Source organism: Culex quinquefasciatus, chromosome 3 (genome assembly GCF_015732765.1).
Source record: "Culex quinquefasciatus strain JHB chromosome 3, VPISU_Cqui_1.0_pri_paternal, whole genome shotgun sequence".
Lineage (NCBI taxonomy): Eukaryota > Metazoa > Arthropoda > Insecta > Diptera > Culicidae > Culex > Culex quinquefasciatus.
This window is the reverse complement of record NC_051863.1, coordinates 91,104,801-91,131,367: the sequence shown is the minus strand read 5'-3', so window position 1 is coordinate 91,131,367 and position 26,567 is coordinate 91,104,801. Positions and strand designations below refer to the sequence as shown.

The 26,567-nt window shown below is 43.1% G+C and overlaps 1 protein-coding gene across 6 annotated transcripts in view; it reads left to right on the top strand.

Annotated features, from left to right (window-relative positions):
* Positions 1-26,567, top strand: part of LOC6051347 (dynamin) — a 515,697-nt gene that overhangs the window by 84,285 nt on the left and 404,845 nt on the right. For all 6 annotated transcript variants that reach the window (XM_038263306.1, XM_038263308.1, XM_038263307.1 and 3 more), the window contains one exon: positions 15,847-16,192. In XM_038263306.1, the coding sequence (XP_038119234.1) occupies positions 15,847-16,192 (346 nt within the window). The remainder of the gene's footprint in view (positions 1-15,846; positions 16,193-26,567) is intronic.

Genomic DNA, 26,567 nt, shown 5'->3' with positions numbered 1-26,567 from the left:
GGGGTCAAAATCCAACGACCTCTTGCTTGTTACGGCGGTAGACTCGTAGATCTTAACTCCAGGGAGTCTTTGGATGACCATGGACATCCTTACACATTCATATAGTAGTCTACCATATGCACTGATGCTAGGCACATGATCCGGGGTCAAAATCCGATGACCTCTTGCTTGTTACGGTGGTAGACTCGTAGATCTTAACTCCAGGGAGTCCTTGGGTGACCATGGACATCCCAACACATTCATACAGTAGTCTTCCATATGCACTGATGCTATACGCACATGATCCGGGGTCAAAATCCAACGACCTCTTGCTTGTTACGGCGGTAGACTCGTAGATCATAACTCCAGGGAGTCCTCGGATGACCATGGACATCCCAACACATTCATATAGTAGTCTACCATATGCACTGATGCTATACGCACATGATCCGGGGTCAAAATCCGATGACCTCTTGCTTGTTACGGTGGTAGACTCGTAGATCTTAACTCCAGGGAGTCCTTGGATGACCATGGACATCCTTACACATTCATATAGTAGTCTACCATATGCACTGATGCTATAGGCACATGATCCGGGGTCAAAATCCAACGACCTCTTGCTTGTTACGGCGGTAGACTCGTAGATCTTAACTCCAGGGAGTCCTCGGATGACCATGGACATCCCAACACATTCATATAGTAGTCTACCATATGCACTGATGCAATACGCACATGATCCGGGGTCGAAATCCGACGACCTCTTGCTTGTTACGGCGGTAGACTCGTAGATCTTAACTCCAGGGAGTCCTTGGGTGACCATGGACATCCCAACACATTCATACAGTAGTCTACCATATGCACTGATGCTATAGGCACATGATCCGGGGTCAAAATCCGATGACCTCTTGCTTGTTACGGCGGTAGACTCGTAGATCTTAACTCCAGGGAGTCCTCGGATGACCATGGACATCCCAACACATTCATATAGTAGTCTGCCATATGCACTGATGCTATAGGCACATGATCCGGGGTCAAAATCCGACGACCTCTTGCTTGTTACGGCGGTAGACTCGTAGATCTTAACTCCAGGGAGTCCTCGGATGACCATGGACATCCCAACACATTCATATAGTAGTCTACCATATGCACTGATGCTATAGGCACATGATCCGGGGTCAAATTCCGACGATCTCTTGCTTGTTACGGCGATAGACTCGTAGATCTTAACTCCAGGGAGTCTTTGGATGACCATGGACATCCTTACACATTCAAATAGTAGTCTACCATATGCACTGATGCTATAGGCACATGATCCGGGGTCAAAATCCAACGACCTCTTGCTTGTTACGGCGGTAGACTCGTAGATCTTAACTCCAGGGAGTCCTCGGATGACCATGGACATCCCGAAGTACCCATAGACCTTTGAGATACATAAAATTTTAGTAAACAAATAAACTTGAAAAAAAAGAAAGGTTTTTCAAATATTTTAATTTCAAACTTTTAATATTTATTTTTATAATCGTACAAAAAATGCTAGCTGTGGACCCCCCGAACTTGACAACTTTTTTTATACATTTGTATTGGTTGTTTCCGTTGTGCTAAAAGGAAATGGCTATGCACCAGGCGCTTCCATATTCTTGTAGATGGCTCATATAATTGGGAGGAGACGCATGTTTTTTTTTTTTAAATTGTTCGATTTTTTATGTTACAAAATTTACCACATTCTCATCAGTCTCCATGGACATAAAATCAAATTCTGTCGATTGCATCGGATTCGGGGAAGCCTTTTCTCTGAGGAACCGATGAGATATCGTGCAGCTAGAGGGTGACGATTCTCGAGATTTTCAATTTCCCGGGAATCAAGAGTTGAGTTTTGCCATTTCCCGGGAATTCCCGGGACCCGGGAATTTTTTTAACTAGCCAATAGTGTCAATAACTTTAAAAGAAAAAACGTTTCTTTTTAATGAATTCAGATCAATCAATTCATACTTATCCAATGAAACGTAAATTTAAGTAACCTCATTATTTTAAGGAACTATTTCTACATTTAGATTTTTTCTCTCAATCTACAAATACAAAATCGTTTCTCGAGCCTTTTTGGGACTCAAATTGCAGTTTAAAATTTTTGTTTATCTTCATTCGCACTGATTGATTTTTCGAAAGTTGCACAAACTTTTTGTTGAACTTGTTATTAGATTTTGTGAAAGTAAAAAAATAACTAATATGCAATATGGCATTCTGCAATATGATAAATAACGACTCAAAACAAAAACTTTAAGTTGATTTTTTTCCTTCTTAAGGTCAACTGTAAATGTTCACAATTAGCGGACTTAGTGTCCGCTTACAAAAATGCCTGATTTTTATTCATTAAATATAATTCAATATGCAAAACACAAAAAGTCTTATTGGCAATTGATTTACTTAGAATTTAAAAAATAGACTATGAGTTTTGCTATGCTCGAGAGAGCATATACTTATCTTGAGAGAAGAATATACTTATCTTGAAAAGGCTTTTCCCTCTTAGAAATAAAAAATATTTCATTTATGGTGTGTAACTGCTAATTATGCTTCAATGTAAATTTTGGGTTCCACATGTTTTGGTTACACTCAATTAAAGTTATTGGAATTTTTGAAAAGTTAAAATTCACACTTTTAGAATAAGAAGATTAGAGAAGCATTGATCAATTCAACCTTGGAAATCGAACATTGAACATCCAATGTTCTAAATAATTTCGGATTTTTCAAATATTTTTCTGATTAGTTTATTAATTTTGGTTCGATATTTATAAGTATAACATTTCCCGGGAGTCTCGACCAAATTTCCCGGGAATCGAGAGGTCAAAAAATTGCCGATTTCCCGGGAATTCCCGCTCGTCACCCTCTACGTGCAGCGCATGACACAAGTTTTGTTTTGTCGAGTAGTGATAGTCTAAGGTCAACTCTACGTAAATACGTTACGCTGAGTATAATATTTCACCTTTTGATTACACATAATTTTGATTCAATCTTTCCGCAGCCGGTTGTCTAAGATTGAATCTTTTATGCTAAACCCAACACCAAATAACCGGGAATAGTCTCATCCGCATCATCCGATTGTTTGCCTTGAGAATACATAATACATCACCCTATTAAACGAAATTAATTGATTTTTGGGCCACATCATCATCCTCTATGATCCCAAAATCCCAAGTAGAAGTAGTTTTCCGGCACACGCGGGGGTGTGGATATCGTATAAAACCCACCCTTGGTAGCAGCCTGTGCTAACATTCCCGTCCCATCCCCTCGAGATCTACAAACTGACATGGCGGGCGTCATTGGTGGCCAACGACTGTTTCCTATTGGCAACGGCTCTAGTTTTGATGATCGTGATGTTTTATCTTTTCAGCGCATTCATGCATGCTGTTGATAAGGGAAATATCATCATCGTTGAAGCGTATGACCGGTTGTGCTGATAGAATATTATGCTCCTGTTCAGCAACGGAGAAGGACAACCATGGGTGGTCTCTCATGCTCAAACTCATGCTCTGTTTTCAACCTTCCATTTTTACATTATTTTTTGTGTGTATACCTTATGATTTTTTTTTCTAGATTGTTTCTTGAGTGAGGTCGGCAGCACTGCCATTTCAGTCGGTTGCAAGCGGAAATCGTCCGCGGAAATTTTGTAGTTTTTTGTGTTTTTTCATGTGCTTTCGTTACAGTATGTAAAAAAAGTATTTACACCCCTTGGGCACTATGCACATTTTGTGATGAAACATGTAAAAAAATTAAAGTTTGACAGGAACTTAGTACTACGTTTTGTTCAGAAACTCATGCCAAACATTTTGCTACAAAAAGCTCATGAAAAGATGATTTCTATAAAAGTTATATAACAAATACTATTACGAAAATAAAAAGGTGCAAAAAGTTTGTACACCTTTCGAAAAATTAACATAAATAATGTTATTTGTTGACAAATCACCATAAATCCAGTCTCCCAACTCCAAATAGGCATCCTTGACTGATTAAAAAAATAATTTGGATTGAATATAAAGTTTACTAACTACTTAGTATAAAAGTTTATATAACTCTGGAAATTCTATATAACTTATCTAAACTTAATTTTGCAAACTTTTAATTCAACTAAATGTCAATATATTACCATAGAATTGCTAAATAAACATTTTGGAGTGGGTATAACACCGTTTTGGGGGTATTTGTATCGATAGAATAGATTTTTCGTTGGAATTTCGTACCAACCCGGAATTACGTCGTAGGAAAATCCGCCGGCATCCGAACCGGTCCACGATTCACAAGTCAACCTATGTGGAATCGGAAAGGGCATAAAATTTCCGATCTTTTGATACCCATACATCTAGGTTTTGTTTAAAACCTACGTTTTTAAATACCTGGGCAAAAAGTAAGTTTGATCCACGATAACAAAAATTACGAAATTCCATACATTTTTGGCAGGTTGCTCAAACGAAACCATAACAACGTTTTTGCTTAGGTATTTAAAAACGTGGGTTTTATAGAAAACCTGGATGTATGGGTATCAAAAGATCGGAAATTTTATGCCCTTTCTGATGCCACATAGGTTGACTTGTGAATTGAGGACCGGTTCAGATGCCGGCGGATTTTCCGACGACGTAATTCCGGGTTGGTACGAAATTCCAACGAAAAATCTATTCTATCGATACAAATACCCCCAAAACGGTGTAATACCCACTCCAAAATGTTCATTTAGCAATTATATGGTAATATATTGACATTTAGTTCAATTAAAAGTTTGCAAAATTAAGTTTAGATAAGTTTTATATAGAATTTCCAGAGTTATATAAACTTTTATACTAAGTAGTTAGTAAACTTTATATTCAATCCAAATTATTTTTTAATCAGTCAAGGATGCCTATTTGGAGTTGGGAGACTGGATTTATGGTGATTTGTCAACAAATAACATTATTTATGTTAATTTTTCGAAAGGTGTACAAACTTTTTTGCACCTTTTATTTTCGTAATAGTATTTGTTATATAACTTTTATAGAAATCATCTTTTCATGAGCTTTTTGTAGCAAAATGTTTGGCATGAGTTTCTGAACAAAACGTAGTACTAGGTTCCTGTCAAACTTTAAATTTTTTACATGTTTCGTCACAAAATGTGCATAGTGCCCAAGGGGTGTAAATACTTTTTTTACATACTGTATATTATTTGTTTTTTGTTAAAGTTCAGACCGTATACGTGATGTACAAAGTGGAATATTAGAGAAATACTCAGTGCTTAGACGGAATTTCATGTGCCTATATCCCAGTGCATTCGTCGGGAAACGATCTATGTCATTCAGCATTTTCTTTGCTTCTTCGTTTGGGATAAGATTCCGCTACTAACCACCAGAGAGCGCGCGCATTTTTCGACAACGGTGGTGTTAACGCCTGGTGCGCGCGTTTGTGTGTGTGTGTGTGTGTGTGTGTGTGTGTGTGTGTCTTATTCTAACACCGGTAGATTCCTTCAACATGAATCAAAATTCACGTGAATCGCGCATTTACAATATTATTTATTTCCTGTTAGATTTTTTTTTTTAATTTATCTTTATTCAGTTTTTCTTTTCCATGTACATTCATTCAGTTAAAATATTATTGAGTTTCCAATCACAATTGATGACTTTTCACCTCAATTTTAAATACTAGCAACTTTCATTTATTCATGAAATATTGTAGCTTTCGCTATTCAGTGATTTCAAATGTAGGAGGTCCTACATGTACAAAAGGGAAAAGGGATACCTTAAAACTAACTTATAAACTATATAAAGAGCGGATCAATGCAGCTGAAGACTGCAATGATTTTTGTCGAAATGCATCAGTTATCTTATTGGACATAACATCCAAAGTGTCAACTTCGGCTAATTGATGAAGTTCACTGGTGCTGAACCAGGGAGGAAGTTTCAGAATCATTTTCAGAATTTTGTTCTGAATCCTCTGAAGTTTTTTCTTCCTGGTTTTTCCTGTTAGATTATTTACATAGTTATATGCTCTTCTGGTCAGTTCAAGCTTTCCACAGCCGGCTGTCTAGGCTTGAGTTGCTTTGGAGAATTCGAACGGTGCGGGTCGCGGTTAACACGCCGGATTTTCGTTGCCGTTTCCGTCTTTGTTTTCCCCTGGATTGTTTGTATTTCGACCCGGACGATTTCGCGATGTTTGACAGTTGCTTTGGAGAATTCGAACGGTGCGGGTCGCGGTTAACACGCCGGATTTTCGTTGCCGTTTCCGTCTTTGTTTTCCCCTGGATTGTTTGTATTTCGACCCGGACGATTTCGCGATGTTTGACAGTTGCTTTGGAGAATTCGAACGGTGCGGGTCGCGGTTAACACGCCGGATTTTCGTTGCCGTTTCCGTCTTTGTTTTCCCCCCGATTGTGTGTGTATTTCGACCCGGACGATTTCGCGATGTTTGCCAGTTGCTTTGGAGAATTTGAACGGTGCGGGTCGCGGTTAACACGCCGGATTTTCGTTGCCGTTTCCGTCTTTGTTTTCCCCCCGATTGTGTGTGTATTTCGACCCGGACGATTTCGCGATGTTTGACAGTTGCTTTGGAGAATTCGAACGGTGCGGGTCGCGGTTAACACGCCGGATTTTCGTTGCCGTTTCCGTCTTTGTTTCCCCCGATTGTGTGTATTTCGACCCGGACGATTTCGCGATGTTTGACAGTTGCTTTGGAGAATTCGAACGGTGCGGGTCGCGGTTAACACGCCGGATTTTCGTTGCCGTTTCCGTCTTTGTTTTCCCCCGATTGTGTGTATTTCGACCCGGACGATTTCGCGATGTTTGACAGTTGCTTTGGAGAATTCGAACGGTGCGGGTCGCGGTTAACACGCCGGATTTTCGTTGCCGTTTCCGTCTTTGTTTTCCCTGGATTGTTTGTATTTCGACCCGGACGATTTCGCGATGTTTGACAGTTGCTTTGGAGAATTCGAACGGTGCGGGTCGCGGTTAACACGCCGGATTTTCGTTGCCGTTTCCGTCTTTGTTTTCCCTGGATTGTTTGTATTTCGACCCGGACGATTTCGCGATGTTTGACAGTTGCTTTGGAGAATTCGAACGGTGCGGGTCGCGGTTAACACGCCGGATTTTCGTTGCCGTTTCCGTCTTTGTTTTCCCCCCGATTGTGTGTGTATTTCGACCCGGACGATTTCGCGATGTTTGCCAGTTGCTTTGGAGAATTTGAACGGTGCGGGTCGCGGTTAACACGCCGGATTTTCGTTGCCGTTTCCGTCTTTGTTTTCCCCCCGATTGTGTGTGTATTTCGACCCGGACGATTTCGCGATGTTTGACAGTTGCTTTGGAGAATTCGAACGGTGCGGGTCGCGGTTAACACGCCGGATTTTCGTTGCCGTTTCCGTCTTTGTTTTCCCCCCGATTGTGTGTGTATTTCGACCCGGACGATTTCGCGATGTTTGACAGTTGCTTTGGAGAATTCGAACGGTGCGGGTCGCGGTTAACACGCCGGATTTTCGTTGCCGTTTCCGTCTTTGTTTTCCCCCCGATTGTGTGTGTATTTCGACCCGGACGATTTCGCGATGTTTGACAGTTGCTTTGGAGAATTCGAACGGTGCGGGTCGCGGTTAACACGCCGGATTTTCGTTGCCGTTTCCGTCTTTGTTTTCCCCCCGATTGTGTGTGTATTTCGACCCGGACGATTTCGCGATGTTTGCCAGTTGCTTTGGAGAATTTGAACGGCGCGCGTCGCGGTCATCACGCCGGATTTTCGTTGCTGTTTCCGTCTTTGTTTTCCCCCCGATTGTGTGTGTTTTTCGGTCCGGGCGGTTTCGCGTTTTCGCATTTTATTTGGTTTTATCTTTCTACAGCCGGCTGTCTAAGATTGAATCATTTATGCTAAACTCAACACCAAATAACCGGGAACAATCTCATCCGCATCCTCCGACTGTTTGCCTTGAGAATGCATAATACATCACATCATTAAACAAAATTTATTGATTATTGGGTCGCATCATCATCCTCTATGATGAATCCTGGCCATTACCCTTTCCCACTAACAAAATCCCAAGTAGAAGTAGTTTTCCGGCACACGTGGGGGTGTGGATATCGTATAGAACCCACCCTTTGTAGCAACCTGTGCTAACTAACATTCCCGTCCCAATCCCCTCGAGATCTACAAACTGACATGGCGGGCGCCGTTGGTGGCCAATGACTGTTACCTATTTGCTTCAGATCTAGTTTTAATGATCTTGATGTTTTATCTTTTCAACGCATTTATACATGCTGTTGATAAGGGAAACACCATTAGATCGTTTAAGCGTATGCTCAGTTGTATTGATAGGAGATTACGGTCCTGTTCAGCAACGGAGAAGGACAACCATGGGTGGTCTCTCATGCTCATGCTCATGCTCATGCTCCACAGCCGGCTGTCTAGGCTTGAACTGTTTAATTAAAATTTAAAACTAAACGGGAATTGTCTCGACAGCAACATCAGATGTTTGCCTTGAGAATAATAATTAAAATCCAATGTAATTAAACGGGAATTGTCTCTACAGCAGCATCCGATTGCTTGCCTTGAGAATAAAACTATAGCCCTTAAACACACCATGCCAATGGTCGCAACGCTTGCTTAGAGCGTATCCTAGACCTTTTACCTTCCCAAAACCGGCCGACTCCAAGCGAAACTAACTCGGGGACACCGTGGAGATTTTTCCTTGCCCCTCAAAAAGTGGAGCATCAACACTTCCCGTCTTCCAAATCCCTTTCCTTGTCCCTGGTGCGCGGTGGAGATGGGAGCGGCCGGCAATGGACGGCTGTCATGGTGTTGAGAATCTGGTTCAGGTGGAGTTGGTTCTTTTCCCAGTTATCAATTCCTAGGCAACTTGGGCTTAGACAATCATCACTTAACATGGCGAAATCCAGTCTGCAATCCGCTAAAATCACCGTCTCCTAGCGAAGCGAAATACAAGATTTTGAGCTTTTTGGGACTCAGGGACTGACTGGGAAAATGTTTACAAATAATATATAATTTCTCAGTATCGGGATTTTCGCAACATGATAAATAACGACTCTAACAACAATTTAAACTTGTTTTTTTTTTCCTTTTTAAGGTCGACCGGGAACCGTGGGTTGTGTGTGCGTCGCGCGTTATTATCGCATCTCTGTGCGGCTCCGCGAAAGTGCCATCAGAATCGCAGAAATACCGTTCCGACGTGGCCGAAAGTGTGATCAATCAACGTCGAAGTGCGTCGCGAACCGGCATCGTGTGTTAGAATTGACCCGCAATCGACGGCTGGGCAATAAAAGTGAAATTATTTTTGCCATCCATCGTCGTCGTCGCGGGCAGGCAGAACAAAGCAAGAAGTGTGGTGTACCAACAAGACCTGTGGCAGTGCTGTTGTGTCGTTTGCGTATACGCACACTAATCGAAACCGCGCGCGGTGTGCCGAGAGTGCGAATTTTGAAAAAAAGAAAACAGGCAAAAAGTTTAGAACTTTTCTGCAAAAAATAAAAATTGTTTTATTGTGAAATTGGTGTGCAGTAAAGTGAAGCGCATAAACACACGAACGCAGGACGTCCTCTTCCGGACATGAAGACCGTTAGGCTTCGAGATAAAAGCCCCGTTACGGTAGCGTGAGAAAACCGGAGCTAGGTCTCGGTAGCTCGTAGGTGGTTTTCCGCCCCGAGACTAGGTAGCGCAGCCCTGATAAGGCTGCCTACCGAAAAAGAGGATCGCGAATGGCAAGAAGATTAGAAATCCGGAACAAACGGCAGAAGCCCATAGAAAAGCAGACCACCGATTGGAGACTCGGCTCTTGGAACTGCAGGTCTTTAAATTTCTTGGGTTTCCAGTTCGCATTGGCGAATGAGTTGCAACCTCGCAACTTCGATGTTGTGGCACTGCAGGAGGTGTGCTTGGAGGAGGAGCAGGTGCTCGACTGGCCAGGTCGGCAGACCGATTCCAGTTTTTTCCTGAGCGGCGGCAAGGACAAGAAGCTGGGTACCGGCTTTATTGTGCGGGGCAAGATGCAGGATCGCGTGTTCGGCTTCACGGCGATCAGCGAGCGGATGTGCAAGTTGAGGATAAGAGGCCGTTTCTTCAACTACAGCATAATCAACGTGCACTGCCCCCACGAGGAAAAGTCCGATGATGAAAAGGAAGCATTCTACGCGACGCTGGAGGAGGTGTATGACGGCTGTCCGCGGCAGGATGTGAAAGTCATCATTGGGGATATGAACGCTCGGTTTGGGAGGGAGGAAATGTATCGGCCGACAATAGGCCCAGAAAGCCTGCACTCGGTCACGAACGACAACGGCCAACGCTGCATTGACTTTGCAGCCTCCAGTGGAATGGTGGTCAGGAGCACCTACTTTCCTCGCAAGGATATCCACAAAGCCACCTGGACATCACCTGACCAACGGACGAAAACGCAAATCGACCACGTCCTGATCGACGGCCGATTCTTCTCGGACGTAACGCACGTGCGCACCTTTCGCGGTGCGAATATTGACTCGGACCACTACCTAGTTGGAGTTGACATGCGCTCAAAGCTGTCGACGGTGTTCAACCAACGCCGAAGCCGGCGGGCCCCTCCGTTCAACACCGCATGTCTGCAGAACGGAGATGTGGCCCACAGTTACGCGCAGCAGCTGGAAGCGAATCTGCCAGGTGAGGAGGAACTTGGCGCAGCCTCGCTTGAAGATGGTTGGAGCCGTATTCGCTCAGCCATCGGCAGTGCCGCGGAAGCCACACTGGGTAGTGCGATCCGAGTCAGTCGAAACGATTGGTACGACGACGAGTGCCAACGGATTACCGCTGAGAAGAAAGCAGCTTACGACAGGAAGCTGCACAAGGCGACGAGAGGGAACGTGGAACGATACCGGCAAGCTCGGAATCGGCAGGTCGCGGTCTTCAAGCTTAAGAAGCGCCAGCAAGAAGACCGAGATTGCGCGGAAATGGAGCAGCTATTCCGAGCTAACGAAACGCGGAAGTTTTACGAGAAGGTGAACCGGTCCCGCAAAGGCTTCGTGCCGCGAGCCGACGTGTGCAGGGACAACGAGGGGAACCTGATCGTAAGCAAGAGCGAGGTGTTGGACAGGTGGAAGCAGTACTTCAACGAGCACCTCAACGGCGATGAAGCGGACGGAGACGGCGTTGGAGTCAACCTTGGAGCGCCCGCAGCTGATGAACAGTTCCCAGTGCCTGATCTAGAGACGGTGAAGAGGGAGATCAGGAAGCTGAAGAACAACAGAGCTGCCGGCAAGGATCGGTTACCCGGTGAGCTCTTCAAATATGGAGGAGAGAAACTGGCGAGGGCGCTTCACTGCGTGATCTCCAAGATCTGGGAGGAGGAGAAGCTGCCGGAGGAATGGATGGATGGTGTCGTGTGCCCCATCTACAAAAAGGGCGATAAGCTGGACTGCGGCAACTACCGCGGCATTACGCTTCTCAACGCGGCCTACAAAATCCTCTCCCAGATCCTCTGCCGTCAGCTGTCACCCCACGCAAGAAGGTTCGTGGGGCCCTATCAAGCGGGCTTCACTGGCGCGCGCGCCACCACGGACCAAATATTTTGTCTCCGACAGATCCTCGAGAAATGTCGTGAGTACAACGTGCCCAGACATCACATCTTCATCGATTTCAAGGCGTCCTATGATACAGTCGACCGCGAGCAGCTATGGCAGATCATGCACGAGAACGGATTTCCGGATAAACTGACTCGGCTGATCAAGGCTACCTTGGATGGTGTGATGTGTCACGTGCGTGTTTCGGGGGATTTAGCGGAACCCTTTGGATCACGCCGAGGGCTGCGGCAAGGTGATGGCTTATCCTGTGCGCTGTTCAACATCGTCCTTGAGGGCATCATTCGAAGAGCGGGCATTGACACGAGTGGCACGATTATGAACAAGTCCTACCAGTTGCTTGCTTTTGCCGAAGACATCGACATTGTGGCAAGAAACTTGGAGACGGTGAAAGATATCTACACCCGACTGAAGGTACAAGCAAGGCGTGTAGGGCTTGGCATGAATACGACGAAGACAAAGTACATGAGAGGAAGGGGCTCGAAGGACGTCGGCCCCCTAAGTCTCACCCCTCTAACTGTGGATGGTGATGAGTTGGAGGAGGTGAGCGAGTTCGTGTACTTGGGATCGCTGGTAACCGCCGACAACGACGCCAGCAAAGAGATCCGGACTCGTATTTTTGCTGGGAATCGTGCTTACTTCGGATTACGGAAGACCCTCACATCGGATCGAGTGCAACGCCGCACGAAGCTGACGATGTACAGAACACTGATTAGACCGGTAGTCCTCTATGGCCACGAGACCTGGACGATGCGGCAGGAGGACGAACGTGTTGGAGTTTTCGAACGGAAGGTGCTACGAACGATCTACGGTGGAGTGCAGGTGTCTGACGGAGTGTGGCGAAGACGCATGAACCACGAACTGCACGCGTTTCTTGAAGAACCGACCATCGCCACCCAGGCGAAGATCGGGAGGCTCAAGTGGGCCGGCCATGTCGCCCGAATGGAAGAAGGCCAGCCTGTCAGACTGCTATTTGACCGCGCTGAACCAGCTGGTGGAACAGGCAGAAGAGCTGGGAAACCGCGCGCACGGTGGGGAGACCAAGTGAATGGTGATATCCGGAAGATCTGTAACCTGGGAAATTGGAGAGTAGCAGCACAAGACCGAGAAAGATGGAAGCGTCTTCTTGCTACAGCACGCGTACCTGGTGCGCTATGCTGATTGGTATGGTATGTACGGGAACCGTGTTGTAGGGGTAAGCGTGATTGCCTCTTACCCAGTCGGCCTGGGTTCGATCCCAGACGGTCCCGGTGGCATTTTTCGAGACGAGATTTGTCTGATCACGCCTTCCGTCGGACGGGAAGTGAATGTTGGCCCCGGACTAACTTAAAAAAAATGGTTAGGTCGTTAGCTCAGTCCAGGTGTAGGAGTCGTCTCCCTGGGTCCTGTCTCGGTGGAGTCGCTGGTAGGCAGTTGGACTAACAATCCAAAGGTCGTCAGTTCGAATCCCGGGGTGGATGGAAGCTTAGGTGTAAAAAGAGGTTTGCAATTGACTCAACAATCAAGCCTTCGAACACCTAGTTTCGAGTAGGAATCTCGCAATCGAGAACGCCAAGGCAATGCAGTAGAGCGAATAATTTGATTTTTGTTTTTGAAGGTCAACTGTAAATATTCATTGAAGAAATATTTACAGTTATTAGGAAAACCCGAATGTTCACAATTGGCGGACAATAACTTTACAAAGGTTGCCAGAGTTTTTTCCCCCAAAATATAATTTAATATTGAGGTTGACGTGAAACACAAAATTTTCGGGATTCGAGCTGACGACCTTTGGATTGTTAGTCCAACAGCCTACCAGCGACTTCACCGAGGCAGGATCCAGGGAGACGACTTCTACACCTGGACTGAGCTATCGACCTAACCTCTAGGTTAGACCGGGGCCAACATTTACTTCCCTGTCCGACGGAAGGCGTGATCAGACAAATCTCGTCTCAAAATTTGCTACCGGGACAAATCTGGGATCGAACCCAGGCCGACTGGGTGAGAGGCAACCACGCTTACCCTTACACCATGGTCCTTCGATATTTATAAGTTTAAAATTTCCCGGGAATCGAGAGGTCCAAAAATGGTCGATTTCCCGGGAATTTTTTTCCGGGAATTCCCGATCGTCACCCTCTAATGCCGCATAAAAGCCAAGTTTATTTCACAAAAATCATATCATTTTTTTCAATATGCAATGGTTCGTGGGTTTAGGGTTGTTGGGCAGACATCAGGAAGACACCGCTCTGGGCAAAGGTTTCCTCTGCTGGCGGCACGATTGTGATTTGATTGTGATGGACATTCCGGTGGACACTTGCGGATTCCTAATTCCGGTAGCACTGATATACCAGAAACTCACGATTCTGGCCATCATTGTTTTTACAGCTGGCATTCAGTGAAGATTGTTGCTATGTTTTAAATCGCTAAACTTAAAGAACCCAATACTGCTTTTTGTGTGCCACGAAGCCGGAAAGTTGAGGGATTCATCATTTTGCAGCCTGCACCTCCAGTAGGGGCTTTAGGTTGGACATGACAGAACTCCTACACCCAAAGGAAAAATATATCTCAAAATCTGCAACAGCGGATTTGCTGCAGAAAATGTCACATTTTATAACATTTTTTGCAGCAAGCCCGTAGATCATTTTTGCCCGCGTGTAAACATTTCAGCGATCTGCAGTTCTCACTAACACATATAATGCTGGTGCGTCTCCGAGCAACACTCCAGAAAAAAGGATATGTTGGTGCTCTGTATCTCACAATTCATCAAGCGTCCATGGCGCGGTGGTAGCGTGTCGGATCAATAACCAAGAAGTTGGTGGTTCAATCCTCGTTCTGTTAACGGACCCGACTCGTCCAGGGTCCGTTGACGAAAACGGACGAATCACTAGCGCAGGGCGCTTTATATAAGGTAGTTTAACATTTCTTAACGTTGGTATAACTGCAAGTTCCTGACAGCTTAAAGCATTGACTTACAAAGCACTTTAATAGGGTTTGATACACATCACCACCTTTGCTTCACACAGAAAAATGTTTTGTAGAATCAGCCTGTTCGAGGTTTGGATCAACCAAATTTTTGTTGAATATGATTAACAAAAAAATTGCGTTGGAACAAACTTAGATTTTCTCAATTCTACAAAAGTCTTTTTCGTCAAATAACTGACGAATCATCTCAGCTGCCTCTGCTGATGTCGGTTAATCAGCGATTGCAACGGAACCGGCGCCACCGCATTTTTTATGTCATTCTGTTGTGGCAGCATGACATAAAAATGATGCGACTCGATCTGTTTCCGACGGCGGATGGATATAGTTGATCTTGCAGTGGCCAGCTTCCCTGCCAATTCCTCGATTTCGATCCGATCGATGCCGACCTCAGTTTGGCACATCAAAGAAATCCGGATAAATTTTCTAAAATCATTAAAGTTAGCAAAATTTTCAATGACATTCAAATGCAAATTCGAATTGTTTGTAAACAAATCGTTATGGCAAACTGCAATTTGCATGCAATTTACGTCCGACGTTAAATCATTCACGTCATTTTCCTGTGAAAAATATGCGTGAATAAGCCAAAAACGTGACGTGAATTCAGAAGTTATGAGAACTTGAGAACACATCCTTATAAGACCCTTGCCTTATACAAACAAAACAAAAAAACAAACCATCCACATTCACGACCCCCAGGCCCCAGGTCTTTTGTGATCTCTTTTGAAGGTTTCTGTTCGAACTAAGGAGTCCGAAGGCTTGAATGAGGAGGGCACCCAAACCTCTTTCTACTCCAAGGAACCTTCCACCCCAGGGTGACGACCTTTGGATTGCGAGTCCAACCGCCGCCAGCGATGCCACCGGAGCAGGTTTGTTTGTACTTTTAGCAAAGAGACGACTCCCATACCTGGAATGACTTAACGGCCTAACAACAACCAAGTCCGGGACCGACGTTTTACTTCCCCATCCGATGGAAGGTTGGAGCAGATGGGATTCGAACCCTTAATCATCCGCTTGCTAAGAGGACAGCGTAACCATTCGTCTAAGCCTGCTGTCATACCCTTGCCTCATAGTTGGCCTAAATCAATCGAAAGCCCAAAACCAAGGGTGGCCCATTCTGACCCCCCCCCCCACGCTACCACTTCGCCGGCCGACCGGTAGTAGTCGCACTGAACCAATCAGGTTGATTTGAATATTACTTATTTTGGGTAGCTCAAGTGAATGAACACTTGGATTTGCTAGGTTGCATATTTTTAGTGTCCTCGAGAATCACCTTGATTCGCCAACTTTTTTTGTTAAATGGTGTAGTTATTAGAAACATTGTTTTTTTATTAAATTTACTTTTTAATTTACCTTTCAGAATGATACAGCAACTACAATCTGATTTTGAACGAACAATAGAAGGTTCAGGTTCAGCACTGGTCAATACAAACGAATTGTCTGGTGGAGCTAAAATCAATCGAATATTTCATGAAAGATTGCGTTTCGAAATTGTAAAAATGTCTTGTGATGAAAAAGAACTACGCCGAGAAATTTCCTTTGCAATTCGCAACATTCACGGTATTCGTGTAGGACTCTTCACTCCTGATATGGCGTTTGAAGCAATCGTAAAAAGGCAGATTGCTCAGCTTAAAGAACCTATTCTTAAATGTATTGATCTGACTGTTCAAGAGTTATCGAATGTCGTCCGGATATGCACTGATAAGGTAAGAAGCTCTCTTTTATTGCTGAGTTGGGATGATAGTGTATGGTAGGGTATGTTATCCATTAGTGGACCCCTTTCCTATAGTGGACCCTATGAAGGTGTTTTGATGAAAAAATCAATAAAATCACAATTTCGAGCAGATATTTGTCTACAAATATTTTATTCGACATGTTACGCAGCATTCAAAACAATGACTGACAATTAACTGTCGTTTTCGCAAAAATGAGTGTTTTGAGTTCCACATCTGAAATCAGCCATGGTCACTAGCATTTTCACAACAAAACAGCACTTCTTTTAATGATTTAATTAACTATCCAATAATTTTGGACTGTTTAGGTCTTCTCGTTCGGAATTCTTTGCTTGTGGTGTGTTCCGGTACGCGTTATTAAAAAATTTTCCGGATGGGTTAATTTCGCGGGTCGATTATCCGGTTTACAGAATCCGTGTTGTACTTCACCGGAGTTTGGTGGGTTAAAGTGTAACCAGAATTCCGACGGATTTTCGGAGGTGTTCGCGTGGATTGGGCGTTGTGACATTTTGACGTGAAATCTCGGTCATCAAATAGTGTTTTTGAAGCCAGACTTTGGGTGTTAGTCTGAAAACAATGTTCGTCTCAAAGCGACTGAAAAATTGTAAAATTGCTCGATTTTTTCGAGTTTATTTTGTAAAATTGTGAAACTTGATTCTAAATTTCAAAATTGAGGTGTAAAAAACTGTGCCTGCAGCTGGTGAAAATTTTAGTGTAGGAAGTGAGTGGTGGGGGAGGAGTGGGTTATTGAGAGGGGCATTTTGTGAGCAACGTTTGCTGAGTTGGCAGCTGAATTGTTGAGCGGCTTATTATGAGGGCGGTTCGATAAAGTTTCCGGACTCGGAAAATGTTATTGCAGCAGGTGGATGAAGAAAGAACAAACTCTATTATCAATAAGAAAAGATGATATTTTCGAGGTGCTGGTGCTTTGAGTAATTTTTTTTAATGTGTGTGGCGCAAAGTGTAGTAATAATTTCGGGTGATAATTGAAAGGGTGCACGATGAACTCTGCCCATCAAATAATTAAATACCGATTCGTAGCTGGTTTGACGGACTGCAGAATTGGTAGTTGCGTTGGTGACCTTTAATATCATCGCGCAGCTTGCTATGATGCTCACCCGACTGTGTGCAATGCTGGTTTCGCGAGAGAGCGAAAGTCCTTGCTGGTTTGCCTTTGGCAACATGCGGAACGTGTGGGCCATAGAGCTGGTGGTGTGTGCATTACCACATTAATTAGAGGGAGCAGAGCGGTAAGTATGCAAGAGAGTTTGTGTAATGTATTTCGATTGGTAAGAAAGAGATCATCTATGCTGTTGATTATTGCATTTTGCTCTTAATTTTTTTTCTTTCATCCCTTTTTATTTTTTTTACCCATTTCCATTTTATTGTGTACTTATACAAACATACATACTAACATACTTTTATTCATTAAATCAATTGTTTTAATTTTTCAGTTATTGGATCCATCTGGTGCAAAACTGTGAACATAGTTTAGTTTGTGTGCCTGTGTGGATTAATCGGACCGCGCACTGGACTCACAATCCAGAGGTCGCCGGTTCGAATCCCGAGGCAGACGCAAAAATTCTAATTGTTAATATAGGTATTCGGTGCCCTCTCCCCGTGCCATACCTTCACACTTAGGAGACCCGGGAGGCGGAGTCTTGTCGCACAAAGAACGATACACGCCTGGGGATCCGTTGACGAAACTGCAAGGTTTAAGAGGGCCACATTATAAGGTGTTACAGAGAAACCTCTTTTTACGCGGTGGCGTTACGCTTTTTGTTTCGTAGATTTCTCTTAAACCATACAATATTTTTGCAAGCTTCAAAAAGCGTTTTGTAGGTCTGAACAAAACCTGCAAATTGCTTTTAATGTTGCGTCGTTCCAGAGAAATCGACAAATCAGTAAAACGTAACGCACCGCGTAAAAAGAGTTTTCACTGTACATCGATTCCGTTTTTTTTTAGTTTAGTTTAGGTGAACCGTCTGAACAAAAAAAAAACAGAACTGTACTGCCGCTCAAATCAAGTCCGTCCCATATGTAATTTTGTCTATATTGAGTTAACGAAGCAGATTGGTTCGAAATCATGTATACTACACAGAAAAAAATAATGTAAATTTGGAAGCTGTAATTTTGGAAGGTTGAATATTACCTCTTTTATGATGTAATTTTACCTCAATTTAGACTGAAAAAGTGACATTACACCAGAAAAGTGGTAAAATTACACATTTCCAGAGGTAAAATTACACCTTTTTTCTGACATAAAAGATGTACCCCTTCCCAGATGTAATATTACCATGATTTTTTTTCTATGTATCAGATAAACCAATACACTTTAGTACCTTGTTCCAGAAAACCGTAACACGTCAGCTTGCTGTTACATTTGAACGGACTCGATTAGAGCGGCAGTGTACTAACGTTACTATTTTTGTAATGTCTCGATTTTGGTGTCGCTTATTTCATTTTTTTGTCGTTTTTCAAAGTTAAATTAATTATTCTATTTGAAGCGTTTAAGACTGTCAATTGTTTTGCAATATGCCTATTTTTACATTTATTTGTATTTTAACAATAATTGAAAATTCAAGTTGCCAAATTCGGGACACTTTGTAAATACCAATTAAAACTAGTAAGATTACGATTTTGGAATCAATAAAACATTTCTCTGGTTAGTTTGCAGTGCGTGGTAACAGCCATCGCGATCTTCGAAATTTATTGACTTTTTGACAAAGGACTTTGTCTTAAAGCTCTATCTGCGGTGTCAATGCAAAATTTTTCGAAAATGTAGCGTTACCGTCGCATGCCCTCGGCGTGACATTTTGTTTCTGTTGCGTGGATGCCGTGCCAACTATTTAAGCTAAAAGTTAGCCTCTGGAGGATTTAGTGTACATCAGACTTTCATCAAAGACGGTCCTTACGTTGGGAATTTTATTGCTTACACACAAACGCACACGTTGAAAGAAACAGGTGGTGCACAAACTTGAGAGGAGGTCCAAGAAGTTATTGACGGTTGCCAGAACGGTCACCGGCATACCGAAGTGATTGGGAACAATTTGGTAGGCTATCGGCCACACCCGGAGTGGCCAGTGCCCTTAGGGAAGGTTCTACCGGGGACATTTTGTAACGTTCTGCGTTGATTTGGGAATTTATAGTTTATTTTTTTATTTAATTGGTAGAAATAATGCACATCTTTACCCTACTCATATTCTAAGGTTCGTTTCCAATAAGCGAAAGCTTGTTTCTTGGCTGCAGGGTTATAGTATTAGTAAGTCTTAAATACCATGGGTACGTTCTTGAGTACGTTGGTTGTATTTTTAGTTTGCTATAAAGTATTGCGAGTTTTGCGTGCGGGGTCGTATCTGTAAATACCAAGAGTGTGCATGTGGGTGGTTAGAAAATTTGCAGTTCAAAATATAGGTGGCAGTAAATACTTAGTTTAAAAAAAAATTGAATTATTCTTAACTATTTAATTCCATTGGGTAACACAAATGTCAAAAATCCTCTGAGTCATGACGAAGAGGGTTGCTGGCTAGAAAAGTTTTCCAACTCGTCCATTTCGATTACGGAGCGGCTGGAATAAAGAAGTGCGCGTCGCGAGCAATCTTTATAAAAGTTAATTTTTTCCTTTTTACGTTCAATTTTTCTAAGGTAAAAGTGTATATGGTGCGAGTGCTTTGAAGTGAATTAACTTAAATATTTTCCTATCCATTTTTTGTAGTTCTTTCGAATTTATTGAAACTTAAATAAATTTCGCGTCGAACTTCTTTAGTGAAATAATCTTTCGTAAAATAAAAGGTAAAGTAATTGAATTATATTAGGAGTTGTGGGAGCTAATTAGTTGCATTGGACAGCAGCGTCGTCCCACGGCGCTTTTTATTACGGGCTGGATTTTTCTTCGCGGGGTCTGCGGATTTCGTGCGTCGAGGCGATCAGCTACAAGCGTCGCCATCTTGTCGTTTGGAGGTTAAAGTTCGGATTTTGGGCAAGCTGCCTGGCAGCGCCGCCATCTTGTGCTAGGAGCGATTAAAGGGTCGCAAGCTCGTGTGCCACGTTACGGCCCGCCCATTGGGGTAGCTAAACAGAGGCGAGTGGCAAGTTCGTTAAATTAACCGTAACGAAATTAACGCAGTGGTCGTCAATTGCCACCGTCGTTTAAAGTCACCAAAGAGGTGACAGCCGAGAGCCGGTATTCGCTGTGCGCGCCAATTACGTTCAGTGTTTGCCAGTCCAAGGGGAGGGTTCCCGTGGCCTTTATCGGTTGTGTAGACGGAAACAGTAGTACGTGAAGGCCGGTATTGATACCCCAGCGTCCCTTCCTGCGGAAATAATCCGGATTAGCTCGATTCGTCGTGCGTAGTGCTCTCTGGCCCCGAAACCGGAAGTCTTCCGCCAGCCGCGCCACCCTCTGCACCTTTAATTCGGCCAATTTGCACACGAGCGACCCCCGCGTGTCACCACACCGAACACGCCGGTTATCGGAGCAAACCCAGACGCCATCTTGCGGCCCAAGGCCGAACCGAACGAGTTCGTCGTTTACCAAGCAGCGGACCACTGGGAGGACTACTAAACGCGCCTGTTGCAGCGCGCTGAAGGAACACCACGAAGCGTCGCACACCCCTGGTCGTGCGACATCCACACTGCCAGCAGCGTGTTCATCGGAGCGGCGCCGGCATCGGAGCAACGTGTTCATCGGCGGTGGATTCGCCGCGCTCACGCACACCACCGTAAGCCCGAAAAACCTGCGCAGGTATGTGGGAAAATTTTATCATGGCCATGAGGTTTTTCCCCGGGGGGCTGTCCAATGCTAGGGAGATTGTAGGGGATAGGTTTGTGAGGGATTAAAGAAAGTGAAATGAAAAATCTTTAGTTTTTCTTTGGTTTCGACGGAGTAAAAAAGTTTGATGGTTCTTGGAACCAGAAATAAATTCATGCCTTAAATCACTCACACTGTTTTATTATTTACGTTCTTTACGTTCGTTTTTGGATATCCATTCCTTATTTTCCGATTCTCTTTAGCGGTTTGAATGGTTGAAAAGTGTTTCGCTGTGAACCTTCTGGATTCAAATAGTCGATTAAGGCTTTGTTTGCCACACTGTTTATTATCTACCTGATTTCGAGCAACTCTTGGTATTGAACAGATCTGACGTTTCGCGCATTTAAACCGTATTAACGACCCTGAAAGAATTAAACCTCATGCTTAGTCGGGCAATTAAAACATGACAAGTGGTCTCTCAACTTGAGAGTGGCGCATAAGCCACTGTGTTACAGGCTTTCCCTAGCTCGGTTGGGTGAACGGTTACATTGGCGCCCAACGCAAAATTGATAAATATCATTTTCGAGATTGCCTTGTCTAAATTGTTTTTTTTTTCCCTCTGATACTTTACAAGGAAGGGAGAATATATTTTCGAATATTGCGTTTGCATCCTCCATCTATTATTATTATTTTTTTTTTAATATTTTCGATATTTTTTTTTATTGAACTCAGCGTTTTGTATATATATATTTTTTTCCATATTCTAAATTGGTTGTAGTTTAATATTGAATTGGAGTTTCTTAACTTTCGTTTAGATTTTTAAATTTAAAGTGTCAAAATGGTTCGATTTTACATTTTACCGAATCCTGAATATTTGGAAGAGGAGGAGGTGGATTTCGAGTTGACGATGAAAAGGGAATATGATGCTGATCAAAATTTGAGTGAGAAAAGAAGACTTCTCAGGGCAATTTTCAAGGATGAAAGAAGTAATCCAGCTCCGGTTTATTTTGAGTTCAATATTTTAAAGGAGATCGATATTCTAATTCCACAAATTGGAGATGCTGATAAAAGATTAAGGACAAAATTTGAGTACAGAGACGTGTCACGTTTGCGACACTTTCTGAGAAGGCTGACAGCAGCAACGGCTAATAATGATAGCGAAATTATAAAACGTACGGAAATGTGCAAATTAGTGGAGAACATCTTAAGGGGACATAAACAAAGAGTAACATATGACCCAACTGAATTAGTATCTGAGACCGACAAAGAAAGCAAACATGATGAGGAAGCAGCAAACAAATCATGGAGAAACCCTGATAAGTCTGCGCTAGTTCAAAAGTACAAGACCCCTCAGAAAGGGCTCGATGAAGTCGAGACCGAGTCGGGAGAGGATAGTAAACATAATTATGAGAAAGGAAAACCGAAACTTTTTGGAACAGGGAAGGACAAAACTAACTCAACAGGAACCGGGACCAAACCAAAAAAACCTCTGGTTTCGAAAGATGATTTAGCAGAGTTACTAAAACAATATCTGGATCTAAACTCTACTCAAGGTAGAAATAAAGGAAACAGTTATAAGAAGGAATCTGGAGGTCTTGGGGAATTTCAGGATAGTGAGTCAGGAGTTGTTGGAAAAAATGAAATGTATAAAAATAACCAGGGGAAAAAGGTACACGGAATCGCTCCAGATTTTGTTGGTCTTCGGAGGACTCTTTACCAGATCGACGGGATAGGCACGGAGGTAAAAACCGAAACCACTCGATAGACTCTTTACCAGATCGACGGGATAGGCACGGAGGTAAAAACCGAAACCACTCGATAGATTCGTCGCCAGATCGACGGGAACGGCACGGAGGTACAAACCGAAACCGCTCGATAGATTCGTCGCCAGATCGACGCGATAGGCACGTAGGCAAATACCGAAACCGCTCGAAAGATGCTTCACCAGCTCGACGGGGTCGGCATAACCATAGGCACAGAGACCAAAATTCATTTGAGGAATCTTCAACCGATCGACAGAGGCGACACAGGGAGAGAAATAGAAATAGAAACCTCAGACGGAACAGATCTTCACCGAACAGTAGTGATTCAGGGGAGGGATATCCAGAGTCAGGACATCGAAGACGTCAGTATAGCAGAGAGCGGTACCCAAGAGGAGGAAACCGACACTCCAGGGTTGAGCACTGGGACATCAGCTTCAGTGGAGATGTCAAATCGCTCCAAGTTGAAGATTTTTTAACAAGAATTCGAAAATTAGCTAGACATGAACAGGTAGGACAGCACGAACTATTGAATAAAATTCATTACAAACTGAAAGGGGAAGCTAATGATTGGTGGTTCACCCGAGAGCATAGACATGGGACAGATTTGAGAGGGAAATTAGGTTCCGTTTTGGAAATCCGAATAGGGAGCGAGGAATACGTGCGCAACTTAAAGATCTAGAGCAAAAGAGGGGTGAAAAATTTGTTGCTTATGTCAACGAGGTAGAAAGATTAAATCAGTGTCTTAAACACCCACTTTCTGAACGGGAAATTTTTGAGTTGGTATGGGATAAAATGCGACCCCATTACAGGTCCAAACTTGTAACTGTAACGGTGAACAACCTAGATGAGTTATTAGCGGTTAACCGCAGAATCGACGCAACTGACCCAACGTTGTACAGGTCGGGAGGACACTCAAGAAATGAAATTCAGCATGTAAGAGGTCAGGATGGTTTTGAAGACGAGTACTCGTCAGAAGAAGAAGCTTCAGTAAACGCAGTTCAGCGGAAGTTCAAAGATGATAGGAAACCCTCAAAACCAAACGGACAATCGGTTGAGTCGCGAAGTGCACAGGTAACTGAAGATCCAGAGATTTTGTGCTGGAATTGTCGAAAAATGGGTCATCATTGGAGAACATGCAGGGAAACTAAACTAGTGTTTTGTTACGCGTGTGGAAATATTGGACGTACCACTCGAACGTGTGAAATGAACCACCCTATTCAACAGGTGCAAGCACGCACCCAGAATAGCTCAGGTAATCATCAGCAATCGTTAAACTAGAGGCGGAATGTTCTTCGGGAACCCACTCATTCCGCTTAAGAAAGAGGTTCCTCCAAACCCGAATATAGAAGAGACACAATTTCAAAAATTTAAGCAGGTTTTGACTATCAGAGTTGATCCAAATTTAAGTCCAAAAATTAAGGTTTCCATTTTTGATAGCGATATTATCGCTTTGTTGGATTCGGGAGCTAATATAAGTGTCCTAAATTCAACTAAATTTTTACGAAAACATGGTCTTAAACTGTTTAAAGCAAGTGTTTCAATTTGCACAGCAGACAACACGGAACACGAATGCTTAGGATACGCCAACATCCCCTATACATTTGCGGGGGTGACTAGGGTAATTCCAACTATTATTGTGCCACAACTTTCTAAGCCACTGATTCTAGGAATGGATTTTTGGAACGCTTTTCAGATTCGCCCAATGATCCAAGGAGAGGGTAGAATGACCGATATTGACCTTTTAGATGTTAATGGTGAACCAATTGGGAATTTAACGACGGAAGAATTGTTGGTAGATCAATATATCAACAGGGAAAATGAGATTAATTTAACTGTTTGTGCACTAGAATTGACTGAACAAGAACAATTTTTCCATCGTGCTCAACCAGAAGAAGATGAGTCACTCGACGTGCCTTCCCTGGAACTTCCAAACAATCCGGAAGAGGCCATTGAAAATATAGAAACTGAACACGAACTAACTTCTCCAGAAAGAGAAAAGTTAACGGAAACTTTAAAACATTTTCAGTGGACTAGCGAATCTAAACTTGGTAGAACCACTCTAATTGAACACGAAATCGAAATAATGGAAGGGGCAAAAATGAGAGATTTACCTATGTACAAATATTCACCAAGCATGTGGGAGAAAATTGAAAAAGAATTAGAAAGATACGAACAATTAGACGTTATTGAGGAATGCACCAGTGAATCAGCTAGTCCTTTAGTACCAGTAAAGAAATCCAACGGTAAACTACGCGTTTGTCTTGATTCAAGAAGAATAAATTCCATTACTAAAAAAGATGCATATCCTATGCGAAACATGAATGAAATTTTCCACAGACTGCAGAAGGCCAAATATTTTAGCATAATCGATTTAAAAGATGCATATTTTCAAATCCCCTTAAAGGAATCTTCAAGAAATTTGACAGCTTTTAGAACCCCAAAGGGCCTATTTCGATTTAAAGTAGTCCCCTTCGGTCTCAAAAATGCTCCATTCACTATGAGTAGGTTAATGAATAAAGCAATTGGGTTCGATTTAGAGCCGTACGTGTTCATCTACCTAGATGACGTGGTGGTGGCAACTGAATCGTTAGAAGAACATTTTAGGCTCTTGAGAGAGGTCGCCGAAAGATTGAAGAAAGCTAATTTAACAATCTCAGTCGAGAAGAGTAGATTTTGTCGAAATCAAGTTAGATATTTAGGGTATTTATTGACAGAAAATGGCTTAGCCATTGACAGCAGCAAACTAGAACCGATTCTCAACTACTCTCGTCCAAAGTGCATCAGAGATGTAAGAAGATTGATGGGTTTAATGGGTTTTTACCAAAAATTTATCAAAAACTACAGTCACGTGACAGCACCTATTACTGATCTTCTAAAAAAGGAAAAAAAGTTCAAGTGGACAGAAGCAGCAGAAAGTGCACTAGAAGAACTTAAGTCGGTCCTAACTTCGTCGCCCGTACTCGCGAACCCGATTTACAATCGTCCATTCATAATTGAAACCGATGCATCCGAACTCGCAGTCGGCGCAGCATTGTTACAAGATTTTCCAGATGGGAGAAGAATAATTGCGTATTATAGTAAAAAACTTTCAAGTACCCAACGTAAATACGCGGCCACAGAAAAAGAGTGTCTAGCGGTAGTCCTAGCAGTAGAGAATTTCAGACATTATGTTGAGGGAACAACGTTTGCTGTAATTACCGACGCGAAAAGCATTACATGGTTATTTTCAATCTCCGCCACGAACGGAAATTCGCGATTACTGCGCTGGGCACTGAAACTTCAGTCCTACGATTTCTCAATTCAATATAGAAAAGGAAAAGATAACATATTAGCGGATTGTTTATCTAGAATAGAAACACTTCAAACGGTAGACAACGACTACGCCGAGTTGCGCGACAGGATTAGAAAAAATAGCAACAAATTTTCCGACTTTAAGGTGGCAGGCAATAAAATTTTCAAATACGTCCACGATTCGAACACCGTTCAGGATAAACGTTTTCTCTGGAAGTACTATCCTCAGATGAGCGAAAGAAGTGATTTGATTAGGGTAGCCCACGAACCAGGTCACTTAGGATACGAAAAAACCATCGCGAAGCTAAGAGAACGTTATTTTTGGCCCAAAATGGCTCAGGAAACCAAAGTTTACTGCAAATCCTGTTTACCGTGTAAAACGTCCAAAAGTACCAACATAAATACCACCCCACCGATGGGTTCTCAAAAACAGAATTGTGATTATCCATGGCAATTTATTACATTAGACTACTTAGGCCCGTTTCCACCTTCGGGCAAAGCTAGGAGCACTTGCCTTTTAGTAGTAACAGATGTTTTTACAAAA